Source organism: Grampus griseus, assembly GCF_964374135.1.
Source record: "Grampus griseus genome assembly, chromosome: 16".
NCBI lineage: Eukaryota > Metazoa > Chordata > Mammalia > Artiodactyla > Delphinidae > Grampus > Grampus griseus.
In genome coordinates, this window is record NC_139010.1 from 3,557,216 (window position 1) to 3,581,301 (window position 24,086).

Below are 24,086 nucleotides of genomic sequence, written 5' to 3' on the forward strand. Positions count from 1 at the left end.
GTATTTGGACTCTTGTTTGGAAGAATCTAGCTGTTTGAATTCAGTAAGCTTTGTGAATCTGGATTTATGTGTCTTGCCAAATTTAGGAATTTTTCAGCCGTTATTTCTTTGAATACTTTTTCAAACCCATCCTCTTTTTTCTTTCCTTCTGTGACTCATGAAAGTTAGATTTGTGTTTTTTTTTTTATCATCTCAGAACTCCATGAGGCTCTATTAATATATTTTCAGGCTATTTTCTGTTTGTTGTTCAGGTTAGATATTTTCTATCATTTTGAAGCCCAGTTCACTGATTGTTTCCTGTGTCCCCTTTTGTTTTGAGTCCATCCACTGAGCTACATACATCAGTTATTGTATTTTTCAATTCCAGAATGTCCATTTGGTTCTTCTTTATATCTTCCTTTTCTTTATGAAGCCTTTCTTTTTGCTGAAGATCTCTCCTTTTCATTTGTTTCAGTCATGTTGTTATTGCTTGTTGAAGCATTCATGATGGCTGCTTTACAGTCTTTGTCAGATTTTTCAGACGTCTCTATCATCTTGGCACTGGAATCTGTTGATAATATTTTTTCTTTCTGTTTGAGATCTTCCTGGTTCTTGATATAATGAAGGATTTCCGTTTGAATTCTGGGCATTGTTTCATTGTGTTATGAGACCTTAGATTTTTATTTAAATCTCTTGTTTAACTCGTCTCTGCTCTTGGGCGCTGCTCTGTGACTGCTGGGTGAGGTGGAAGCCCAGGCTGCCTGCCGAGCTCCCATGGACACCCAGGGAGGGCCAGGGCTGTTCCTTGTACTGCTGGGCCAGGGTGAGAGCCCTGGTGTCCGGCCTCCCACACCCCATAACCACATGTCCCCACGGGCACTGTGGCTCCGTACCTGGCCTTGGGACACCACCCTGCTGGGGGCGTCAGGGAACCTCACTGCAGCCTCGGAAGGGTGGTGGTCCGGGCTCCCCACTCAGCCTTTGCTGGCATTGGTGGCGTGAGACCACAGTTTTTCCTGTAGTGTTTGTCTGGAGTAGAGCAGCTTTGTGTAAAAGGTTTCTCTCTCGCTGGGTTGCCCTTTCCTGGTTCGATGACTTGAGAGAGCAGGCTTTTGTTGGGGCTTCTTAAAATCTGCCTCCATTGGCATTTCCAGGCTGCCAGCTTGTTCAGCTCCAAGTCTGGGAAATACGAGGGAAAAGGAAAAACCCAGGGGACTCATCACTGTGTCATTCCTCAGCCCCCAAGATTCCTGGGCAGTTTGCCACCTTCTCTACACTTTTCAAAGTCTTCTTATGTTTCTTTTATACGTAGTGTCTAGGGTTCTAAGTTGTACTGAGCAGGCAGTATGGGGAAAAGTACTTCTACTCCATCTTCTTGGAAGCAGAAGGCCACCTTGGTGTTAAGGGTCATTTTTTGCACATCGAATTCTACATTAGACAGTTCCTTGTTTTTGTGCTCCTGCCCCAACACTGTGAAGATGGTGACCTTTGGGGTTAAGGAACCTTGTTTCTTAATAGGGAGTTTTTCCTTTCTTGCTGATTGCTTTTACAGTTTAATATTGACTCTACCTCATTCTCTGGGGTTTTTTTTTTTCCATTCCAGAATATGTACTAGACCTATATGTTGGACCTTTTCCTTCAATTCTGCATTTTTCTTAAACTCTCATATTTTCTCTCTCTTCATGTCTCTGTTCTGCCTCCTAGTAATTTTCTCCAGTCTGGATTGCAGTTCACTAATTTTCTCCTTAGTTTTGTTGATTCTACTCTTTAACTCGCCCACTGACTATTTATTTTTAATGACTGCAGTTTTTATTTCTAGACAGACACATTCTGGAAATCTACCTTTTCTTTTATATCATTTTTTATGGATTCATCTTTTCGTGTGGATTCAGTTCCTTTTTTATGGTATTAATCATCCTGAGTATACTTTGTCAGGTTCTTTTTTTATCAAATTCTTGAAATTGTCATGTCTTTGGATTGCTGACTCACTCACGATGGGTTGTTTGAATGTTTTGTAATTTTAGATTGTGAGGATTGCTCGTCTTCAGAGGAGCTGTAAGCATGGGTCTCCTATGTATCCTGGTTTGAGGATGTGTCCTTCCAGAGTGACCTGCATTTGCATCTTCCAGGCATCCTGTTGATATCACTTTCTAAGGCCATTTTTATTGTTTTAACTTTCTTGACTTGGAGGTTCATTGTCGACATGTTTTTTAAGTTTGAATTTCACACTCACCTGTGGAGCCAGCCCATGATAAATCTTCAGAGCGTAATGTCTTTCTGCTGATCCTGCTGAGAGGTCGGGCAGAGTCAGAGAAGGTTCCTTGTCCTCCTGAGCTGGTGAGAGGATTTTTCCAGCCTGTCCTTCACTTGTTCAGATTCAGCTCTCTACTCCTTCCTTCACATGGGCACAAACTCTTGAATCCTGTCCCACAGATGTTAAAACTCAATACTGACAACCCTCCTGGGGCCCCTCCTGCTTTTTCCAGTTCCAAGCATCTAGAGATTGCCTTTTCTTTCCTAAAAGGTCAGCTATGTGTCTTTTTTTAATATGATATATTTTTTCCAGCATTTCTAGTTGTTTAACCCAAGAGGGTTTTCAAAAATAGGGTTTTCTATTTAAGTATGAAAACTTACCTCTTGGAGCTACAAGATTCAGAGTGTGAAGAGTTTTTTGGAGGAATTAAATATTTTTACATATGGAAATTACACATCTTACTTGTCTTTTGTCCAGCAAGGTGCAAGTCAGTTGATATGTTACCCTTTTACCTGTTGAGGTTGTGGTATAACCTGGAAAAGTTGTGGAAAGCGATTACCATAATAGAGTCCATTGAAGCAAAACTTGCAAAGCAGAAAATAATAATGGAACAAGCATTAAGCCAAAGACTGTGCTTAGATCTGTGAGTTTTTGTTTCAGGATTAGATGGACTTGTGAAACTCCTTTTACCATGTGCATATAAAACATGAGAAACATTCGCATTTGTATATATGAATTATTTTTGCTCTCAAGACTTACTTTTGCCTATATTATTGGCAGCATCTTTACCTGGTTCTCATCTTCCAGTGTTTACAACCTATGTAATGTATTGGGCTTTATTTCTTAAATAGAAGAGGATATTGAACAAGATTGAGAAATTTCAGTATTTTCATTTTAACCTGGCAATCTTAATTTCTTGGGCTGTGAAAGCTGTTCAGTGACGATGATGAGACTTGCGTATTTTATTTTGTATGTGTGGTAAAATACACATAGCATGAGATTTGTCATTTTAAAATCAACAGTTCAGTGGCTTTAAGTACCTTCACATTGTTGTACAACTGTCGCCGCCATCCATCTCCAGAACTTTTTCATCTTCTCAAACCGATACGCATATCCATTGAACCCTGACTCCCCATTTCCCCTCTCCCAGCCTCCTCGCAGCCAGCCTTCTACGTTCTGTCTCTGTGAGTTCGACCACCCTGGGTACCTCATATAAATGGACTCTTCTGGTATTTCTCCCTTAGTGACTGGCTTAGTTCACTTAGCACAATCAAAGGTCATCCATGTTGTAGCCTGTATCAGAATTTCCTTCCTTTTTAAGGCTGCATGATATTCCAATGCACGTGTGTACCACATTTTGTTTATCGTTGATCTGTCAATGGATATTTGGGTGGCTTCCATCTTCTGGCGACTGTGACTAGTTATGAACACTGGTGTGGCATGCTTTCAAAACAGGCAGTGAGGTGCATAAAACTGTAGGTATTTTTAAATGCTAACAATTGTGAATAGCACTAGCCTGCAAGTTTCATTGCCTGTAACTATTTGAAAAGCACGAGAGGTTGAATAGGCTTGACCTTTGGGTGATCAGGAATGTAATTCTTAGGAACAGGGCTGGACCAAGCACCAGCAAACAAATTGACCGTTTGTGCTTCGCTGGGTGGGTGGTGGGGGGGAAGGAACCAGGGCTGGGAGCGCATGGTCGGGTCTGAAACAGGAGTGTGGAGGTGACACCTTCAGAGGTGCCCCCGACAGAACCAGGAATGTGGAGCAGGCCCTTCAGGGCCACGGGCTGAGCCTGGCAGCCGGGGGTCAGCAGACGGGTCGGGGTCAAAGTGTGAGGGTGGAGAGGGGCTTGGTGCCTGCAGCGCTAGGCTGAACACAACTAGAGTTCTTCGCCAACAGAAAAAGCAAAAGGAATCACCAAGCCAGTGTCAGGCTACCGAGGCCCCATCATTCCGATTCACAGATTCCATTCTAGAAGCCTCTAGTTCCAGTTTATGGAAAGTAGGATCCCAAATTAAATCTATTCCTCTGTGTAAAGAAGAAGTGAAGAGCTCTCTCTATATTGAATGGGACAAATATCACATGCAGAGTACTGACCCAAACCCCTGGGCTTAGGCCGGCCTTCCCAAAGGTCATAGACACAGGAATGAAGGCAAGGCCACAGAAGTCTGCAAGTGCAGGGAAAACTTATACCTGTTTGTGAAAGAAGAAAGGAGTGGACTTCTCAAAGCCTATAAGTCTACCAGGTTTTTTCTTTTGTACAGAAAAATGGCAATTTCTAGGCGATTTTTGCTTGTCACTGTGTGTGTATTTATTTGAATAGCAAAGAGATTTCAGTCATTACAAGAGGAGTTTTCAAACTTCCAGTATCAAAAGAAATTGTCCCCAGAGCAGTTTGAAAAGGCACTGGGTTAGCATATAAGCCATGTATCGAAAAGTTGGAAAGGTAAGTCAGTGTGTTTATTGCCATTTTCACAAAATATTCAGTTACCTCTTTTTTATATTAACTGAGATTTCATTAAATTTTATGATTGTAGTCTAAGTTCGCGGCACCTGCTCTAAAGTTCTGTTTCACGGTCTCTTTCTGTTTTTCAGATTTTTTGTTTAAATTCTTGGTTATTGGGAACGCGGGGACCGGCAAGTCTTGCTTGCTTCATCAGTTTATTGAAAACAAATGTAAGTGACGTCACATGGTCAGTGTTTCTTGCTTCTTTCTTGTTTCTTGTTTCATGTCTTCCCCCGAGAGCGCACTCCTGTGCAGATTTGTTTAGGACAAAACTTCCGAATACGTTTCCAGGGAAAATGTCATAGTTTAAAAATATTTTTAAATGGCATAAAAAGTTTATGTTATTAAACGTTTAGTAATCTGATTTTTTATTTAGCATTTCAGTTGCGTAGTGGGTCATTGTTCATTATGTAGTGCGTTGTCCTGTACATTTTCCAGACACTAAAATACAGTATGATGCTGTGGAATTCTGTTTCCTGGCAGGAGTGGCCCGAGAACCCTAGTTGTACATTTTGGATAAGATAGCATTTGCTCCCCAGCGGCCTTGTATTGTCCTTAAGGCAGCTATCGTCATCAGTCCTGTTTTACAGGTAAATAAACAGGTTTACAGGACTTGGTGTGTGCACTTGGGATGGTCACCTAGGAACGGTGCATGTTAGACTCAAACCCAGGCCTTTCGACCACAGAAAATATCTTGTGCCGTTGACTTGCCCTGTGTTGGTGAGAGAGGTTGAATTTTGTATTCCAAGCTACTGTAAAAGATGGTAGGTTTGAAAGGCCCTTAAATTAAGCCGTGCTTATATAGTAATGGAAAGAATTGTGGAGAATGACCTGTCTATCTAGAGGTAGTCAGGTGAAGGCCCGAGCACAGAAAATTAATCTCACTTAATGAAGCGCCTCTTAAGTAAGAATGCGTGAGATGCATTAGGTGGCGGGCGGTGGAGACAGAGGCAGCAAAGGGTGTCCTGGGAAAGAGCTCTGAAGAATAAGATTCTAGAAGTGTTTTCTGCTGCTTCCATTTCCATCGACCAGGAGCTTGTTGGAACCTTCATGTAGTGACACGGACCCAGCGTGGCTCAGCCCCTCTTGAATTGACAGGCGTTCACCCGCTGGGCGGCCTGGGGTTCTGTACGAGTTACCCAGACTTTGCATTGTTCCGTCCCAGAAGAGGGGACGCTGGGCCAGGTGCCCGGCCTCGGCGGACACTCTCCCTGCACATCCTCCCCTCACCCCTCACGACCACAGTAATGATGTAAGGAGGCTTCACTGTATTGCTCTCGTAGCTGTGTCTTAATCAGGATGCCCTTGGCCTTTCGTTACTGCCTTCGAAGGCTTCTCCCGCCAGGCTGGCCCAGTAGCTGGGCACCAGCGGATGTCCACGCCGGTCTGCACTGTCTGGGCCTGAGACAAGCTGCTGGAATCAGACCCTTTGGTCCCCCAGGCCCCCAGGGAGCAATGAACAAACACAGCTGTCAGATGGCGCCCTGGTTTCTGGTACAATTAAATTTTATCCTATAGTTATAAAATATAAACCAGTCCATGGACTGTGTAGCCAGGATATTTGTTTTTTCTTTTCCTTTCACATCACAGAAATTTTCTTTTATAAGACAGCTTATTCCAGTTGGGTTTAGCAAAGTACTTATTTTGCCAACCTCCCTGCCCATTCAGACAGTATTGATTTCTCCAGCAAATTCATTCCAAATGATTGCCACACACAATACTCGAGTTCATGAAACTCAAGAGCTGTAATGTGCATAGAGGTCTTGGTTTGGGGTGTGTTCTGAGTTTTTTACTCTATCTTTTCTTCTTTTTCCCTTAATCTTGGGTGAGCATCAAGTTTCTTTCTTGGGCCACGGTGCCTCTCCTTCCCTTTACTTCTGTTTCTTTAGAATGTTCGTCCGAATAGTTGAAACTATCGTTGGCCAAGTTGCAGTCTGTCACTGGGCAGTAAGCCCTCCAAGATGGTACCCAGTATTTTGTGCAGTTGCCATTCACGAGAACCTTAGCGGTGGTCAGGTAGATGTGGTCTTACATGGCGTGGCCACCAAGCCTCAGCTTCAAATACATGGCTTGTTTAGGTGTTTTGAGAAGAAGCTTTATTGTCTCCTTGAGAACAGGAACTCTGTGTATTCTGTTTAAAACAGTGAGCGCTTATTAGCATCTGACTGTTGGAGAAATGAATGGCGACAGTAAATTACATTTTCCATTGACAGCACTCTTGATTTCAGTGTTACTTGTATAAATCTATAAGCCTGTTTCCCTAATGTTCTAAAATAAAATTTCTTTTTCTTTTTCAGTCAAAGATGACTCAAATCACACAATAGGAGTGGAATTTGGCTCAAAGATAATAAATGTTGGTGGTAAATATGTAAAGTTACAGATATGGGACACGGCAGGCCAAGAGCGATTCAGGTAGCTTTTTCTCTAACTTAATAAAAATATTTGAAAAGTGGGTTTGAAATAATCAATTATATTCTCATAATGTATGTGGTCCCCTCCTCCCTCCCCGCACCCTCACAGATTTTAGAAAGTTCACCTCTGGAAGCTTTAAGACAAGCTAAAAGTCAGTTTTTCTCCACACAGCATTGATTTACGAAAGAATACGTTAGAATCTCTTCCGAGTGCACGCGTCCTAATTTGGAGGCGAATTTATTCTTTGGGACCTAGTGGGTGCATTAGGAGGTCGTGGCATTGCATATTCCACACATTACTTCTGGATTAAAATCAAGGCAAAGTAGTAGCACAAACAACTTTTCTCTGTATTTCACTTTAAAAGGAGAATTTTTTAAAACCTCTTTGGGGGTTGGTTTTGCTTTACATTAAAACATTCCACAGAATATTCTCTCCTCAGCACTTGCATTACGCTGAAGTCATGATCGACGTTTGGAATGATGACCACAGTCCACAGCAGATAGGTTCCATGTTTGATATTCTGTAACTACTAAAGCAGGAAAGTAGATTAATATTTTAGTTGTGTTTTTTTGAATAGATACAGAAAGTCAAACAGAACAGATATTCACAGTTACAAAATGCAGTTAAATAAAACTCAATCCCAGTGCAAGCATTTCACTTAAAGTCAGGTATAATATTTTAAATGCTCAATAATTGTTTGCTTCAAAAGTATCGTAACTAGAGCTTCCCTGGTGGCGCAGTGGTTGAGAGGTCCGCCTGCCGATGCAGGAGATCTGGGTTCGTGCCCCGGTCCGGGAGGTCTCACATGCCGTGGAGCAGCTGGGCCCGTGAGCCGAGGCCGCTGAGCCTGCGCGTCCGGAGCCTGTGCTCCGCAACGGGAGAGGCCACAACAGTGAGAGGCCCGCGTACCGCAAAAAAAAAAAAAAAAGTATCATAACTAGACTTCAGACAGTATTACTATAAAGCTATTGTAATCAGAACAGCGTGATAGGACTTCCCTGGTGGCGCAGTGGTTAAGAATCTGCCTGCCAATGCAGAGGACATGGGTTCGAGCCCTGGTCTGGGAAGATCCCACAAGCCGCGGAGCAACTAAGCCCGTGTGCCACCAACTACCGAGCCTGCGCTCTAGAGCCTGCGAGCCACAACTACTGAGCCTGCGAGCCACAACTACTGAGCCCACGTGCCACAACTACTGAAGCCTGCACACCTAGAGCCTGTGTTCTGCCACAAGAGAAACCACCGCAATGAGAAGCCCACACACCACACCGAAGAGTAGCCCCCACTCGCTGCAACTAGAGAAGGCCCACGCTCAGCAATGAAGACCCAACACAGCCATAAATAAATAAATATATAAATTAATTTTTTAAAAAAGAGAAAGTACCTTGGACAGACTTAGAAGGACTTTCTTATTTAAAAAAAAAAACAGTGTGGTACTGGCAGAAAAATGGACATATGGGTGAGTGGAACAGAATAGAAAGCCCAGAAATAAACCCACACACCGATGGTTAATTAATCTTCCACAGAGGAGGCAAGAATATACAATGGAGAAAAGACAGTCTCTTCGATAAGTGGTGCTGGGAAAACTGGACACCTACATGTAAAAGAATGAAATTAGAACACTCCCTAACACCATATGCAAAAATAAACTCAAAATGGATTGAAGACCTAAATGTAAGACCAGGTACTGTAAAACTCCTGCAGGAAAAGCAGAGGCAGAATGCTCATTGGCATGAATAGCAGCAATATCTATTTTGATCTGTCTCCTTAAATAATGAAAATAAAAGCAAACATACACAAATGGGACCTAATTAAACTTAAAAGCTTTTGCACAGCAAAGGAAACCATAAACAAGACAAAAAGACCACCCTCAGAATGGGAGAAATATTTGCAAACGAACCAGCTGACAAAGGATTAATCTCCAAAATATACAAACAGCATGCAGCTCAATATCAAAAAAAACCAAACAACCCAATCAAGTAATGGGCAGGAGACCTAAATAGACATTTCTCCAGAGAAGACATACAGTTGGCCAACAGGCACATGAAAAGATTCTCAATGTCACTAATTATTAGAGAAATGCAAATCAGAACTACAGTGAGGTACCACCTCACACTGGTCAGAATGGCCAACATCAAAAAGTCTACAAAAAATAAATGCTGTAGAGGGTGTGGAGAAAAGGGAACCCCTCCTGTGCTGTTGGTGAGAATGTAAGTTGATGCAGCCACTATGGAGAACAGTATGGAGGTTCCTCTAAAAACTAAAAGTAGAGGCCCAGCCGAGGGCAGGGATGAGTGAGGCAAGGACCAGAAAGACGGAAATTAAGTGAAAGTCTGCTGACCCTCACCCTCTTCCCCCACCTCTTCCTTAGCTGCTGGCAGCCAAGTGTGTATGTCTCAGGCAGGAGAAACGATTCTTATCTGCAGAAAAATAGCCCCAAAGAAAAGGCTTAAAGATACTAACATTTTGGTTCCCCAATGAAATAGCCCAGTTTCTGTCCAGCCATCTCACAGTGAACAGCCCACACATAAAGAGCGTCTTTTAGAGTTTGGCATCCTTGTTCTTGAATATAAATGATCAACCAAGGATCAGCAGACACTTGACGAAAGTTTTTAGGATAAGAGAAAGAGCCCGAAATAAAGAAAATAGTAACTTTCGGGGAATAGACAGAAACTAAAACTACAGTATCCTCACCAATAAGAGTAGATATTGCATTCAGGGAATGAGAACAAACTTATAATTTAAAAAGAGCAAAATTAAAATAATATATTAAATAAAGTAGTGCCCTTCCAGAAAGTGAAACGGTAAACTTGAGATGAGAAAGGGAAGAGACAACATAAGGGCTTCCCTGGTGGCTCAGTGGTTGAGAGTCCGCCTGCCGATGCAGGGGACACGGGTTCGTGCCCCGGTCCGGGAAGATCCCACATGCCGTGGAGCGGCTGGGCCCCTGAGCCATGGTCGCTGAGCCTGCGCGTCCGGAGCCTGTGCTCCGCAACAGGAGAGGCCACAACAGTGAGAGGCCCGCGTACCGCAAAAAAAAAAAAAGAGACAACATAAGAAATCATACAGAGTCAGTCCAGGAAGCTCAAGGCCTTACCAGTTAAGCCTTCCCGAAGACAGAAGAGTAAAAGAAACAATCGAAGAACATTTTCCACTAGAGGAATGAGACTCTGTAAGATTCCACCTTACACCAAACACAGATGAGGGGGGAAAAATCCAGACCAGGTCTGCCACATAAAATTTCACAACACCAGGGATGAAGTGAAGATGCCAAAAGATTCCAAGAGGGAAGAGCAAATCACATATCAAGAATCGAAAATGAGAATTGCACCGGACTCTTCAGCAGCAACGCTTGGAAGCTAGAAGATAACTAAAGCCTTGCCTTCAAAACTCAACATGAAAAATTTTTTCCAACCTAAACTTCTGAACTCAGCCAAACTCTCCATTAAGTGTGAGAATAAAATCAGAAATACCTTCAGTTATACAAGAATGGAGGGAAACAAAGGTTGTCTTTCGTATGTTCTCCCTTAGAAACTTCAGGAGGATATGCTTCACCAGCACAAGGGAAGAACCATGAGAGGAAGACCCCAGCCTGGGGAACAGGGAGGTGGCGGGAGCTGTCTGAGCCCCATTTCTTAGGGGTCCTTAGGGAGGTTCCAGTCCGTAGGCACGATCGATTCGATCACTGACCATTGGGGGTTGAACTTGAGCCCCAGTCCCTGAGCACCAGGACCTTGCAGGCCTCGAGGAAGACCTGGAGGAGGGGCTGAGGGCCACAGGTGACAGAGGGGACGCGCGTGGCAGGGCTCCAGGCAGAGCTGGTGGTTCGGATCAGGACGGTGCTGGTGAAGGTGTAGAGACATGCACGGTGTAGGACCTGACCAGTTGGTGAGACGGGTCCTGACGGATGTGTCCACTGTGGGACACGTTGCGTCACATCACTTTGTGATGGGCACAGAGTGGGTGGAGAGATTCCTGGCTGTGTAAACAGAGTGGGTGGTGGGGCCGCCTCCCGGAGGGGCCTGTAGGCCAGGAGCCAGAGTTCTGCCTGAGATGTTGACTGTGACGTGTGCATTGTGGTCACACGGAGTTGCCGGGCTGGTGGATGGCTCTTACAGAAGTAGGCTGAGCTGAGGATTAAACCGGAGTTGAGAGCGTTGGGAGAAAAGAGAGTGGCATGGACGTATATCCACTACCAAACGTAAAACAGCTAGTGGGAAGCAGCCGCATAGCACAGGTAGATCAGCTCGGTGCTTTGCGACCACCTAGAGGGGTGGGATAGGGAGGGTGGGAGGGAGGGAGATGCAAGAGGGAGGGGATATGAGGACATATGTATATGTATAGCTGATTCACTTTGTTATAAAGCAGAAACTAACACACCATTGTAAAGCGATTATACTCCAATAAAGATGTAAAAAAAAGGGAGAGCCCAGGACCCAGCCTGGGGGAAGGAGCTCCAGGACCTGCGGTCCGGAGTAGCTGGTGTGAGAGGAGACTGGAAGGGAGTGGGGCTGCGGCCTGGGGGCGGGGGGAGGGGTCCAGGCAGCAGAGGAGGGCAGGTGCCGCGGGGTCCACGGGGCAGGAGGAGGCGGTGCTGGCGAAGCAGCCCCTGAGACACGTGGGTGCGCGAGGGGCCCACGATGGGACGATGGGACGGCAGCGGGAGCCTAGCACCGCCTGCCTGGCTCTCGTCCAAGATGGGAGGTGCCGGAGCCCATTGTATTCTGTGAGTGGGGAAGTCTTCGCGGGGAGAGAGTCGAGATGCAGGGGAGAAGGTGTGTTACTGCAGGAGAAATCCTGGAGCTTGCGGAAACGGGCGAGATGCGCTCGGGTGGGGGCTCGCTGAAGACAGGTGAGGCCGCGCGGCCGGGCGTGGGGGGTGCAGCCACGCGCGGCCCCTCGTCCACAGGAAGGCACGGATCCCGGGCAAGCAGAGGGGCTGCCGAGGGCTTCGTGCCCTGGGACTCTGTGATGCCCCCTTTCTGCCCCTCCCCCGACGTTCTCAAAGGCACCCTCAGTTGTGTGGGGCAGCCTCATGCCCTCCAGGGAGGATGACACTCATCCCAGCCTCACGTCCCCACCTCCCTGTCGCTCCTGTGATACGATTTCAGGCAGGACAGCCCTTCAGGCCCATGTTCAGATAACTTTGAATCATTTCTCTTTAAAGCCACCTCCGTCCCTATGTTGTGGTTTCCAAGGCAAAAATGGGTGTTTTGTGTGGGAAGATGGTGCCCAGCGGTACGGGCTCTGCGTGGTGGAAAGTGAAAGCCTGTGACTCTTCCAGGTCTGTGACGAGAAGCTACTACAGGGGTGCGGCAGGGGCGCTACTCGTCTATGACATCACCAGGTAATGACACCCCTCGCTGGCCTGTGGTCCCCGAGGTCCGAGCCTCCCCGCGGGTGTGCTGGGCACGTCGGTGGCGGGGCTGTGGGGCGGGAAGCCCCTCAGCCCTTTCCCTGGGGGTCTTGGGCGTTTTCGAAGCAGCCCCTTCCACCACTTTACCACGTAAAGCAGCATGTTCCCAAGCTTCAGATAGATAAGCACCCCAGTGTCATTATGTTTCTTAACATGGTGTTTTGATGCTTTCCTTAAGGTTTGCAAAGTGAAGCTTTGCGTGTGGTAAATTATTAGAAGTAACGGACCTCCATCAAGCACAGGCTCTAGGCTGGGACGGCCTGGGTTCAAAGCCCACTTGCCGTCACCAGCGGTGTGAGTCCTCCGGCGAGGTGCTCCGCTGTCTGGACTTTAGTTTCCTTGTCTGTTCCATGGAGTAATGACCACGTAATACTCGTGAGGTTGTTGGGCGGTTGATTTGGTTCACATAGAGCTCTTGGCCCATTGTAAGGATCTGAGTGCACTGTCCTGCGTGTAGCTATCACCCAGGTATCACAATTAAATTTAAAATTCAGTTCCTCGATCAGTCCTTAGAATATACGAGGGTTTTATCCTTAGATAGATGAGGGCTGAAAACAGTCCTGAAGGTGGATGCACCTGACCCAGTCCTGGCTCTGCCACTGGCTGCTTGTGTGACTTTGGGCAACTTAGTCTCTCTGGGCCTCAAGTTTCTTGTGGAAACAGGAGATAATAAGAGTCTGTGTCACAGAGTCCTTACAGAGAATCAGTGTGTTAAATTCGTGTGAAGCGAAGTACCAGCACGTCACACGGATCCACTGAGTGGCAGCAGTTAGCCTTAGGTCCTGCTCGCATGTTGCAGGAACCGAGAGCCCAGTAAATACCCTGCTTGGGCAGACGACAGACAGCAAGCTTCTGACTTGTTGCCTCATTTCCATGGCAACAGGATGAAATGCACCTTGTTGGTGTGGTGTGCCCCTGGGGCATCCAGGTCATCTGAGTCACCTTAAAGGTTGTGGGCGTTGCCCTGCGTGTGTAGAAGCGCTGTGAGTGGTGTGAGTGACTGGAAAGAGTTGCTAGCTTTATAAAATACATGTGCTATTTTCACAATCTTATATTACGCAGCCGAGAAACCTACAATGCGCTTACTAATTGGTTAACAGATGCCAGAATGCTCGCGAGTCAGAGCATCGTCATCATCCTCTGTGGGAACAAGAAGGACCTGGACCCCGATCGGGAAGTCACTTTCCTAGAAGCCTCCCGGTTTGCTCAGGAAAATGGCAAGTGGCCTTGCACCTGTCACACCTGCTGGAGGTTTAAGACGCAGCCGTAGTTAGGAAGTGTGGAACCTCCTGTTGTTTTCACTGTGCATTAGATGCATTTAACATAGTCTCACCCTATTGCATTCTGCCCACGAAGGTTACTATGATGAGGGACTTCCCTGGTGGTCCAGCGGTTCAGACTCTGTGCTTCCACTGTAGGGAGCGCAGGTTCCATCCCCGGTCAGGGAACTAAGATCCCGCATGCCGCGTGGTGTGGCCAAAAAAAAAAAAGGTTACTATGATGCTAAAAGCTAATCTCTTAGCATTCTGTGGTGACTTTTCAGTCTAGGATCTTTGATATCACAGGTCTTGGTTTAAAGTGAAATTTATAACAATCTTTAAAGGCCCTAATCAGATGATGTCATCTTTTATAAAATGGAATTTGAAGCTAAGTTAGTGAAATATTAGACGTAAATAGAAAGGGAAGCAGTAGAAGACATACTGGACTAATTGGCTGTATTTCACTTACATTAAATTTAAGTCATTTGGCTAAAGATGCCTTTGAAACTTCTCTGAATTTCCGTAGAGAATACATAAGGATGACACGTAAAATTAATGGTTGCTTATAGACAGCTGAACGAGAAGAATTCACTACTGGGCATATACCCTGAGAAAACCATAATTCAAAAAGAGTCATGTACCAAAATGTTCATTGCAGCTCTATTTACAATAGCCAGGAGATGGAAACATCCTAAGTGTCCATCATCGGATGAATGGATAAAGAAGATGTGGCACATATATACAATGGAATATTACTCAGCCATAAAAAGAAACAAAATTGAGGTATTTGTAATGAGGTGGATGGACCTAGAGTCTGTCATACAGAGTTAAGTAAGTCAGAAAGAGAAAGACAAATACCGTATGCTAACACATATATATGGAATTTAAGAAAAAAAATGTCATGAAGAACCTAGGGGTAAGACGGGAATAAAGACGCAGACCTACTAGAGAATGGACTTGAGGATATGGGGAGGGGGGAGGGTAAGCTGGGACAAAGTGAGAGAGTGGCATGGACATATATACACTACCAAACGTAAGGTAGATAGCTAGTGGGAAGCAGCTGCATAGCACAGGGAGATCAGCTCAGTGCTTTGTGACCTAGAGGGGTGGGATAGGGAGGGTGGGAGGGAGGGAGACGCAAAAGGGAGGGGATATGGGAACATATGTATATGTATAACTGATTCACCTCGTTATAAAGCAGAAACTAACACTCCATTGTAAAGCAATTATACTCCAATAAAGATGTAAAAAAAAAACCACTTATCTCACAAAAAAAGAAAAAAGATACTTAGAAAAACATAGCTTAGGTTTAAAAAAAAAGAATTCAGACATTTTAAAATAACTTCAATTTTTGGAAGCAATCAACAACTAAAATATCCTACTATCACCTTTCAGTTGGACTCCAGGACCACCCACTTACACTCTCAGAAACGAGCAGGGTTTCTGCTAGGAAAATAAACAGAAGCCTTCATGAGTTTGTAAAGAAGCTGTTTAGAAACATGCACTCTTAGAATGTTAAAGGTCGAAAGGAATTTATCTGTCATTTAAGTGAAACTCATTTTTACAAGGAAGGAAACAAGGGTCTGGAGAGGTGGTTTGCTCCCAAAAGCAAGGAGAGCAGCCTTCTGCTGCATGAGTCACCAGCTGGTGCATAAGAAGAGGGCTCGTTCGTGGAAGATCCCCTCACTGTCAGGGCGGCACACCAGATGTCAGCACTTGTAGGTTGTATCTGTGGTGACGTGGAGACTATTGGAAAGGCAATTGCTACTTTGTCTTATATCAACGGCCAGGTGCCTTCAGCCAGCCTGCTTCCTTACCAGCGTCCTGCTTGCTCAGTTTCTTCAACACATTTAAGTGCTAGCACAAAATACTAGTTACTTTTCGGAAAAAGTTAGATTTCTTCTAATATTTAAAAAAATATTTTGACATTTATTGATTTCATATTTGCAGAAATACCTGGCTTTAAGTACTAAATTTGTTTCGTCTGTTATTCTAGGAGTGTAGTAAGCTGGCAGTTATGAATCGAATAATTGTGATTGTCTTCTAAATATGGCTTCGTGTTTTGTTTGATGTCGATTTTAGAGCTGATGTTTCTGGAAACGAGCGCACTAACCGGGGAGAACGTGGAAGAGGCCTTTGTACAGTGTGCGAGAAAAATACTTAACAAAATTGAATCAGGTAAAAGGCTTTCCATTAATAAACTTTCCTTTAGCGTCGTTTCCTCTCTAGCTCAGTAGTGTCACTTTTCAGTACTTCCAGGAGTACTTTGGTCAGAGTGGCCTCTCCCCCCGCCGACCTGCAGTCACCACTCACGGGCTTGAAGGTCTTGTCCGCGGCTGAGGTGGGAGCCCACGCCTCCTTCACGGCGGCCTCCTTGGCCCCAGTGACGGAAGGGACAGAGTCAGGGTGTCAGGGCGCGTTTGCTTTTAGAACCACAGCCTTTGTTGGAGCCATCCCTTCAGGAAGAATGGACCTTTGTCCGCGCTCCGTCAGCACCTCGGGCTCTGCTGGGCCAGCGGTCGTGTGTGGTGGATTGACGTGATCTATGGGCACCTCGCGGGGTGCCGCTGGTTTAGATCAGGCATCGGGGAGAATTTACTCCCGAAGCTCACTGAGCGTGCCTCAGTAGTAACCTGTCTCATCATTGTTCTGTTTGCTGCTTCAGTAAAAATAAATTTACAATACCCCTAATTTAGGCAGCTGACAAAGTAATATGTAGTTGTCATTTATTAGAGTTACTTTCTATTAAGTATCACCGCAATTATATGTGGACATTCAGTTTTTAATTGATTCATTCAAATATATGAATGCCTGTTCTTTGTCAGGTGCTGGGATACAGAAATAAATTAATCACAGCCCTTGCCCTCAAGAAACTCTTTCATGGGAAGCAGTCAAAAGATAATTATAATACGGTGTGGTCGATACAGTAACTGAGAAGCGCACAGGATCTTGGGGCACACGAAGAAGGAGAACCTACCTGCTTAGGAGGTGATATCAGGAAAGGCTTCCAGGAGGAGGTGGCAGCCGAGCTCAGGCTGTCAAGTGTGAGGAGGGGAGGCCAGCAGGGACAGCGCGAGTGGACACTGGGGGAGAAGCTGAAGTTTCTAGAACAGACGGACCACAGCGGGGAATGGCAGGAGAGAAGGCTGAGGAGAGGCAGCAGCCAGGCCAGGGATCGTGATCCGGGACCTAGAACTTTACCCTATAAAGGGTGACCGAGTCTCCACCCTGCCTGTATGCTAGAGCCTCCTGGGATGCATAAAAGTTTGAGTTCCAAGACCCGCCTCTAGAGATGCTGAATTAGGCCCTCAGCATCAGATTTTAAAAAGCTCTCTCGTGTGATTAATTCTGATGTTTGTCCACGACTGAGCACTGCGGTAGGGGTAAGTGGCCATTCAGGGGCGGGGGCCGTGAATGACGTGGTCAGATTGTGGCTGGAGGCAGATCGTGTGTGTGGGTGGTCACATCAGGGACATGCTGGAGGGAGCCCAGGGCCGATGGCCAGGATAGCAACAAAGGCATCTTTGAGTTATCCGAAAAAAGATGCCTGATTAAAGCTTTATCAAGGGTGTGGAAGCGGAGATGAAGAGACTAGATGAATCCAAGAAACGCTTTGGCAGTGGCGTCCTGACTCAGATGCTAACTAGCGGGGCGGGGCCCTTGCCACTGGGGAGGGGACTGAGAGGTGGGGTCAGGAAGGGAGGAGGTGTCACACCTGGGTAACTCGGGGACCCCGAGGGTCATGGCAGAGCCAGAGGGCAAGCCGGTTCAAGGGAATCCAGATGCTTCTGTTTTGGAGTGTTCCCTGGGCAGCGTCACTGGAACAAACGCGAGGAGGCATGCAGGAGGCTGTGGGGAGAATTCCTGGCTGGCGGAGTCTGCTTGGGAGCCATCAGTCTGTAGGAGTAGTGGCAGCTCTGGAAGGAGCGAGACCACGCAGCGATCAGTGGAGAGTGGGAAGGGCAGTGGCCCAGAGCGAAGCCCTGGAGGCCGGAGGATGAGAGAGAGGAGGGGGAAGTCATAGGTATGTGAAGGTATATGAAGAGATCCGGGAATGTGGGCATCACTTTAGCCGAGCTTCAGCCAAAGGGTTTGTTCATTATCAAATGCATCAGAGGAAAGTCTCATAAGCCAAGACGTGAGCTGAAAAGTGTCCGGTGGGGCGGGCAGTAGGAAGTCACCAGTCATCTTTACCAGCAGAATGACAAGGAGAAGACACGGGGCAGCGGAGCGCCAAGAGGGGGTGAGGAAGCAGAGCCTGGCGCCTCCCCGGAGGAGGGTTAATTTAAGGAGAGGGTTCAGTAAATGACGCGAGAGGAGAGAGAGGAACGGAAAGGAGAGAAGGCGGGAGGGGAGCGGACGGAGAAGGTAGGGGCGGGCGAGGTAGTGGGAGAGCGCCAGGGTCCCAGACGGCGGGCTGGGCTCAGCAGGAACAGGGCCGCTTCATCCTTGTGTGGTCTTTTGACCTGAAAACAGCAGCAAAAAGTTACTCAAGCTGGTACAGAACTGTTATTTTTAAAGACTAGAGCATCAGTAGTTGTCATGAAAATTGGTGTGATGTTGAGTATTAGCAAGCTCAACACGAGCTTTTCTTCAGCTTACCTCCCCCTTTGGTGTCCACCCATGAATACAGTGTGTGTGAGTTCATTCATCTAAAGCTTTCAGGATCTTTTTCTTCTGAGATCATCCAAATCATAGTTACGTCAGATGGAAAACTATAAGGACATGTTAGAACTCTTCAGCAGTACTTTTTTTTTTTTTAGATTTTATTGACGTATAGTTGATTTACAATGTTGTGTTAATTTCTGTTGTACGGCGAAGTGATTCAGTTAGTTATACATATATATATTTTTTCATATTCTTTTCCATTATGGTTTGTCACAGGATATTGAATATAGTTCCCTGTGCTCTACAGTAGGACCTTGTTGTTTATCCATTTCAGCAGTACTTTTTAATTTTAGTTTTCTAAAGAGGCAGTACATTCATATGGTTCAAAAACCATTATTTTCTCCCCTCCTTTTTATACAAAAGTTAGCATACTATGAACTCTGCACTTACTCTGCCTACCAGTGATGACAAATCAGTCTTTAGAGACTTCCATGTACATATATAGATGCTAATGTACATGTGCACACATCATGTGTGTGTGTACGTAGTGTTCAATTTTGGGTATTGCCATAATCTATTTAACCAGTCTACTTTGGACATTTGAGTTGTTGCCAGTATTTTGCTGTAACAAAAAATGTTGCCGTAAATAACCTTTTGTATATCATTTCACACGTGTGTGAGTGTGTGTATAGGATAAATTCCCAGAAGTGGCTTTGCTGCGTTAAAGAACACAAGCATTTGGAAGTTAGGTAGAAGCTGTCAGATTCCTCCATCGGGGTTGTAGCAGTTTATCATCCCACTAGTAGTGAATGAAGGTGTTTATTTCACTAAAGCCACACCCACAGGGTGTATTATCATACGTGGGTTTTTACCAGTCTCATAAGTGAAAAGTGGTATCTTTTTTAATTTGTGGTTTAATTTTAAATTAAATCTTTGTATATGTAATATATTCACATAATTCCAAATCCAGAAAGTGCAGAAGAGGATAGAGTGAGTCACCCTCTGTTACCCCGTCTCCTGTCCCCTAGCTGTCTAGAGCTCTTTCTTGAAGTCAGCCATTATTACCGGTTCTTTATGTATCCGTCCAAAGAGGTTTTTATGCCCATACAAGCAAACGTGTGTATTTTTTCCTCTGTATTCAAAATTGTCTTGTATATACACAGTGTTCTGCACTTTGCTTTTTTCACTTAATATATTGTGGGGATCACAGAAACATGAAAACTTTTTCTAAAGACTTGCTTGGTCCTCAGGTGAGCTGGACCCAGAAAGAATGGGCTCAGGTATTCAGTATGGAGATGCTGCCTTGAGACAGCTGCGGTCTCCACGCCGCGCACAGGCCCCGAGCGCACAGGAGTGTGGCTGCTGAAGCAGCAGGGTGCACAGGTAGGTGCCTGCGTCGTGGCCGCCCTGACGCCTTCGGCCTCGCCCTCTGTTTGCTACCCACAGCCCCGCACAGGCTTAGAGGTGGAGGCTGTCACTGCTTTTTGCAGCCGCGTTATGAAAAGGAGAGGTGATTGCATAATTAAAAGTTAGAGATTCTCAGCAGTGAGAATCTCTGCTCACACATTCTTCTCAAGCTCACACGGAACACTCACCAAAACAGACCACATCCTGGGCCATAAAACACACCTGAACACATTTAAAAGAATAGAAATCATCCAGTGTCTGCTCTCAGACCACAGTGGAATTAAACTAGAAATCAGTAACAGAAAGCTAACTGGAAAATCCAAAATGCATGGGGATTAAACAACATACTTCTAAATAACACATGAGTGAAAGAAGCAATCTCAAGGGAAATGTAAGAATATTTTGAACTAAATGAAAAAACACAACTTATCAAAATTTGGGAAGATTCAACACAAACAGTACTTAGAGTGAAATTTATAGCATTGAGTGCATGTGCTAGAAAAGAAGAAAGGTCTAAGTACCATCATATAAGTGTCCACCATAGAAAACGAGAAAAAGAAGAGCAAATTAAAGCCAGAGTAGGCAGAAGAAAAGGAGTAATAAAATTAGAGCAGGAGATCAATAGAGAAAAATCAATGAAGCCAAAGCCGGCTCCTTGAAAAAGACCAGTAAAATCAGTGACTCTAGCCGGGCTAAGGGGAAAAAAATATATATATATATACATATATAAAATAAAATTACTAATATCAGAAATGAAAGAGGGGGCATCACTGCAGATTCTATGGACATTAAAAGGATAATAAAGGAATGCTATGAACAACTCTATGCCCACAAATTTGATAACCTGCATGAAATAAACCAATTCTATCAAAGACACAATTTGCCAAAACTTATACAAGAACAAATACACAATCTGAATAGGCCTATATCTATTAAAGAAATTGAACCAATAATTAATAATCTTCCAAAACACAAAGCACCAGGCCCACACGGGTTCACTGGTGAACTCCACCAAACATTTAAGGAAGAAACTATACCAATTCTCTTCAGCCTCTTTCACAGAACAAAAGCAGAACACTTCCTAACTCATTCTATGAGGCCAGCATTACCCTAATTCCAAAACCAGACAAAGACATTACAAGAAAAGAAAACTACACGTTAGTATCTCCTGTGAACATAGATGCAAAAATTCTCAGCAAAATGTTAGATTGAATCCAACAATGTATACAAAGAATTACATCCTTCCAAGTGGGATTTATCCCAGGTATGCAGGGCTGGTTCAACATTCCAAAATCAATTAATGTAATCGTCATATCAACAGGGAACAAAAATCACATGATTTCATCAAGAGATGCAGAAAAATCATCTGACAAAATCCAATATCCATTCACAATGAAAGCTCTCAGTAAAGTAGGAATAGAGGGAAATCTCCTCAACTTAATAAAGAAAATCTACCCAAAACCTACTGCTAACATCCTGCTTAATGGTGAGAAAGTTGAAGCTTTCCTATTAATATCAAGGCAAGGAGGTCCCCTCTCACCATCGTACTGGAAGTCCTAGCTAATGCAGTAAGAAAAGGAAATAAAAGGTACACAGACTGGGAAGGGAGAAATGAACTAACTGTGTTGGCTGATGATAATCTGTGTAGAAAATCCAAAAAGTCCACAAACTCTATATAAATGATTATATCGCACAGTTGCAAGATACAAGGTTAATATACAAAAGTCCATCACTTTTCTCTGTGCCAGCAATGAACAAGTGCAATTCGAAATGAAAAACACAATACCCTTCACATTAGCATCCCCCCAAAAAGGAAATAGGTGGAACTCTAACAACATCTATAGGAGGAAAACCAAACTGATTCTGAAGTTTATGTGGAGAGGAGACAAAAGACCCGTAATAGCCAACACAGTATTGAGGGAGAAGAACAAAGTTGAAGGACTGTTACTACCCAACTCCAAAACACTATAAAGCCACAGTAGTCAAGACAGTATGGTACTGGTGAAATAATAGACAAGTAGATCAATGGAACAGAATAGAGAGCCCAGAAATACACCCACATACTGATGTTTGATAAAGGAGCAAAGGCAATACAATGGAGCAGAAATAGTCTTTTCAACAAATGGTGCTAGAACAACTGGACATCCATGCAAAAAAATGAATCTACATACCAGACCTTGTACCCTTCGCAAAAATTAACTCCAAATGGATCGTAGACCTAAATGTAAAATGCAAAACTATAAAACTCCTAGAAGATAAAAGAAAATGTAGATGACCTAGGGTGTGGTGATGACTTTTTAGACACAGCACTAAAGACACAATCCATGAAAGAAATAATTGGTAAGCTGGACTTCATGAAAAATAAAAACTTCTGCTCTGCAAAAGACAATGTCAAGAGAATTAGTAGACAAGCTATAGACCAGGAGAAAATATTTGTGAAACACACACCTGATAAAGGACTGTTAATCCTAAATACACAAAGACCTCTTAAAACACAACAGTAAGAAAACAAACAACCCAATTTAAAAACGGGCCAAAGACCTTAACAGACACCTCACCAAAGAAGATACCCAGATGACAATAAGTATAGGAAAACATACTCCATATCATATACCATCAAGGAGAAAGCAAAGTAAAACAATGAGATATCACTACAAGCCTATTAGAATGGCCACAGTCCAAGACCCGGACAGCACCAAATGCTGGTGAGGATGTAGAACAATAGGAATTCTTGTTCATTGTTGGTGGGAATGCAAAATGGTGCAGCCACTTTAGAAGACAGCTTGGCATTTTCTTATAAAACTAACCTTAGGACTTCCCTGGTGGCGCAGTGCTTAAGAATCCACCTGCCAATGCAGGGGACACGGGTTCGATCCCTGGTCTAGGAAGATCCCACATGCCGCGGAGCAACTAAGCCCATGTGCCACAACTACTGAGCCTGAATGCTACACTACTGAAGCCCGTTCTGCTAGAGCCCGTGCTCCGCAACAAGAGAAGCCACCGCAATGAGAAGCCCGCATACTGCAACAAAGACCCAGCGCAGCCAAAAATAAAAATAAAAAAAAAAGAGTAATGCTTAAAAATAAATAAATAAATTAGCAAGACATGTTTATAATCAATGTTTAAACTGTCAGTCGTATAACACGGGTAAAACCATTAGGTAGGTAGGTAGATAGGTAGGTAGGTAGATAGATGAATGAAACTAAACATACTCTTACTGTATGATCCAGCAGTCTCACTCCTTGCTATTAACCCAAAGGAGTTGAAAACTTATGTCCACACAAAAACCTGCACATGGATGTTTATAGCAGCATTATTCATAATTGCCAAAGCTTGCAAGCAAACAGGATGTCCTTCGGAAGGCAAATGGGTAAACTGCGGTCTATCCAGACAATGGAATATTATTCAGCACTAAAAAGAAATGAGCTGTCAAGCCTTCAAGGCATATAACTAAGTGGAAGAAGCCAATCTGGGGATTCTCCTGGAGGTGCAGTGGTTAAGACTCCGCGCTTCCAATGCAGGGGGCACAGGTTCAAGCCTTGGTCAGGGAACTAAGATCCCACATGCCATGCGGTGCGGCCAAAAAAAAAAAAAGAAGCCAATCTGAAAAGGCTACATACTGCATGATTCCAACTATGTGACATCCTGGAAAAGGCAAAACTATGGAGACGGGAAGGATCAGGGGCTGGGCATGGGAGGGATGAATAGGCAGAGCACAGAGGATTGGGGGAGAGTGGAAAGACTGTATGATACCATGTGTTGGATCCGCGTCTTCATGTATCTGTCCAAACCCCTAGAACATAGAACACCAAGAGTGAACTGTAATTTAACTATGGATTTGGGGTGGTTATGAATTGTCAGTGTAGGCTCATCAGCTGTAACAAATGTACCATCTGGTGGGGACGTTGATAATGGGGGAGGCTGTGTATGTGTGAAGGCAGGTGGTCTTTGGGAACTCTACATACTTTTCCCGCCTCAGTTTTGCTTCGAAGCTAAAACTGCTCTAAAAAAATAAAATCTTAAGAAAAAAATCCTAAAGCACTGAAACAACACAATGAAGAGTTTTGGCTAATAAGCCAACATGGGGATTAAAATGGAATAAATACATAATTAAATAAATCCAAAAGAAGGCAGGAAAAGAGGAAAAAAGGAAGTAAAGAACAGATGGGGAAAATATAAAACAAATAGCAAAATGCTAGATTAAACCCAGCCTTACCAATTAAAATAAAAAATTAGATTCTCTGC

General features: G+C 44.4%; 1 protein-coding gene across 4 annotated transcripts in view; it reads left to right on the forward strand.

Annotated features, from left to right (window-relative positions):
* Positions 1-24,086, forward strand: part of RAB4A (RAB4A, member RAS oncogene family) — a 95,999-nt gene that overhangs the window by 26,944 nt on the left and 44,969 nt on the right. For 2 of the 4 annotated variants that reach the window (XM_082674345.1, XM_082674344.1), the window contains exons 2-7: positions 4,832-4,912; positions 7,040-7,154; positions 12,319-12,498; positions 13,630-13,784; positions 15,909-16,004; positions 19,685-19,817. In XM_082674345.1, the coding sequence (XP_082530471.1) occupies positions 4,832-4,912; positions 7,040-7,154; positions 12,319-12,498; positions 13,630-13,784; positions 15,909-16,004; positions 19,685-19,800 (743 nt within the window). In that variant the 3' untranslated portion in view covers positions 19,801-19,817. Of the gene's footprint in view, positions 1-4,831; positions 4,913-7,039; positions 7,155-12,318; positions 12,499-13,629; positions 13,785-15,908; positions 16,005-19,684; positions 19,818-24,086 lie in introns of those variants that run through there. The other 2 variants (XM_082674346.1, XM_082674347.1) reach the window with 2 other exon arrangements.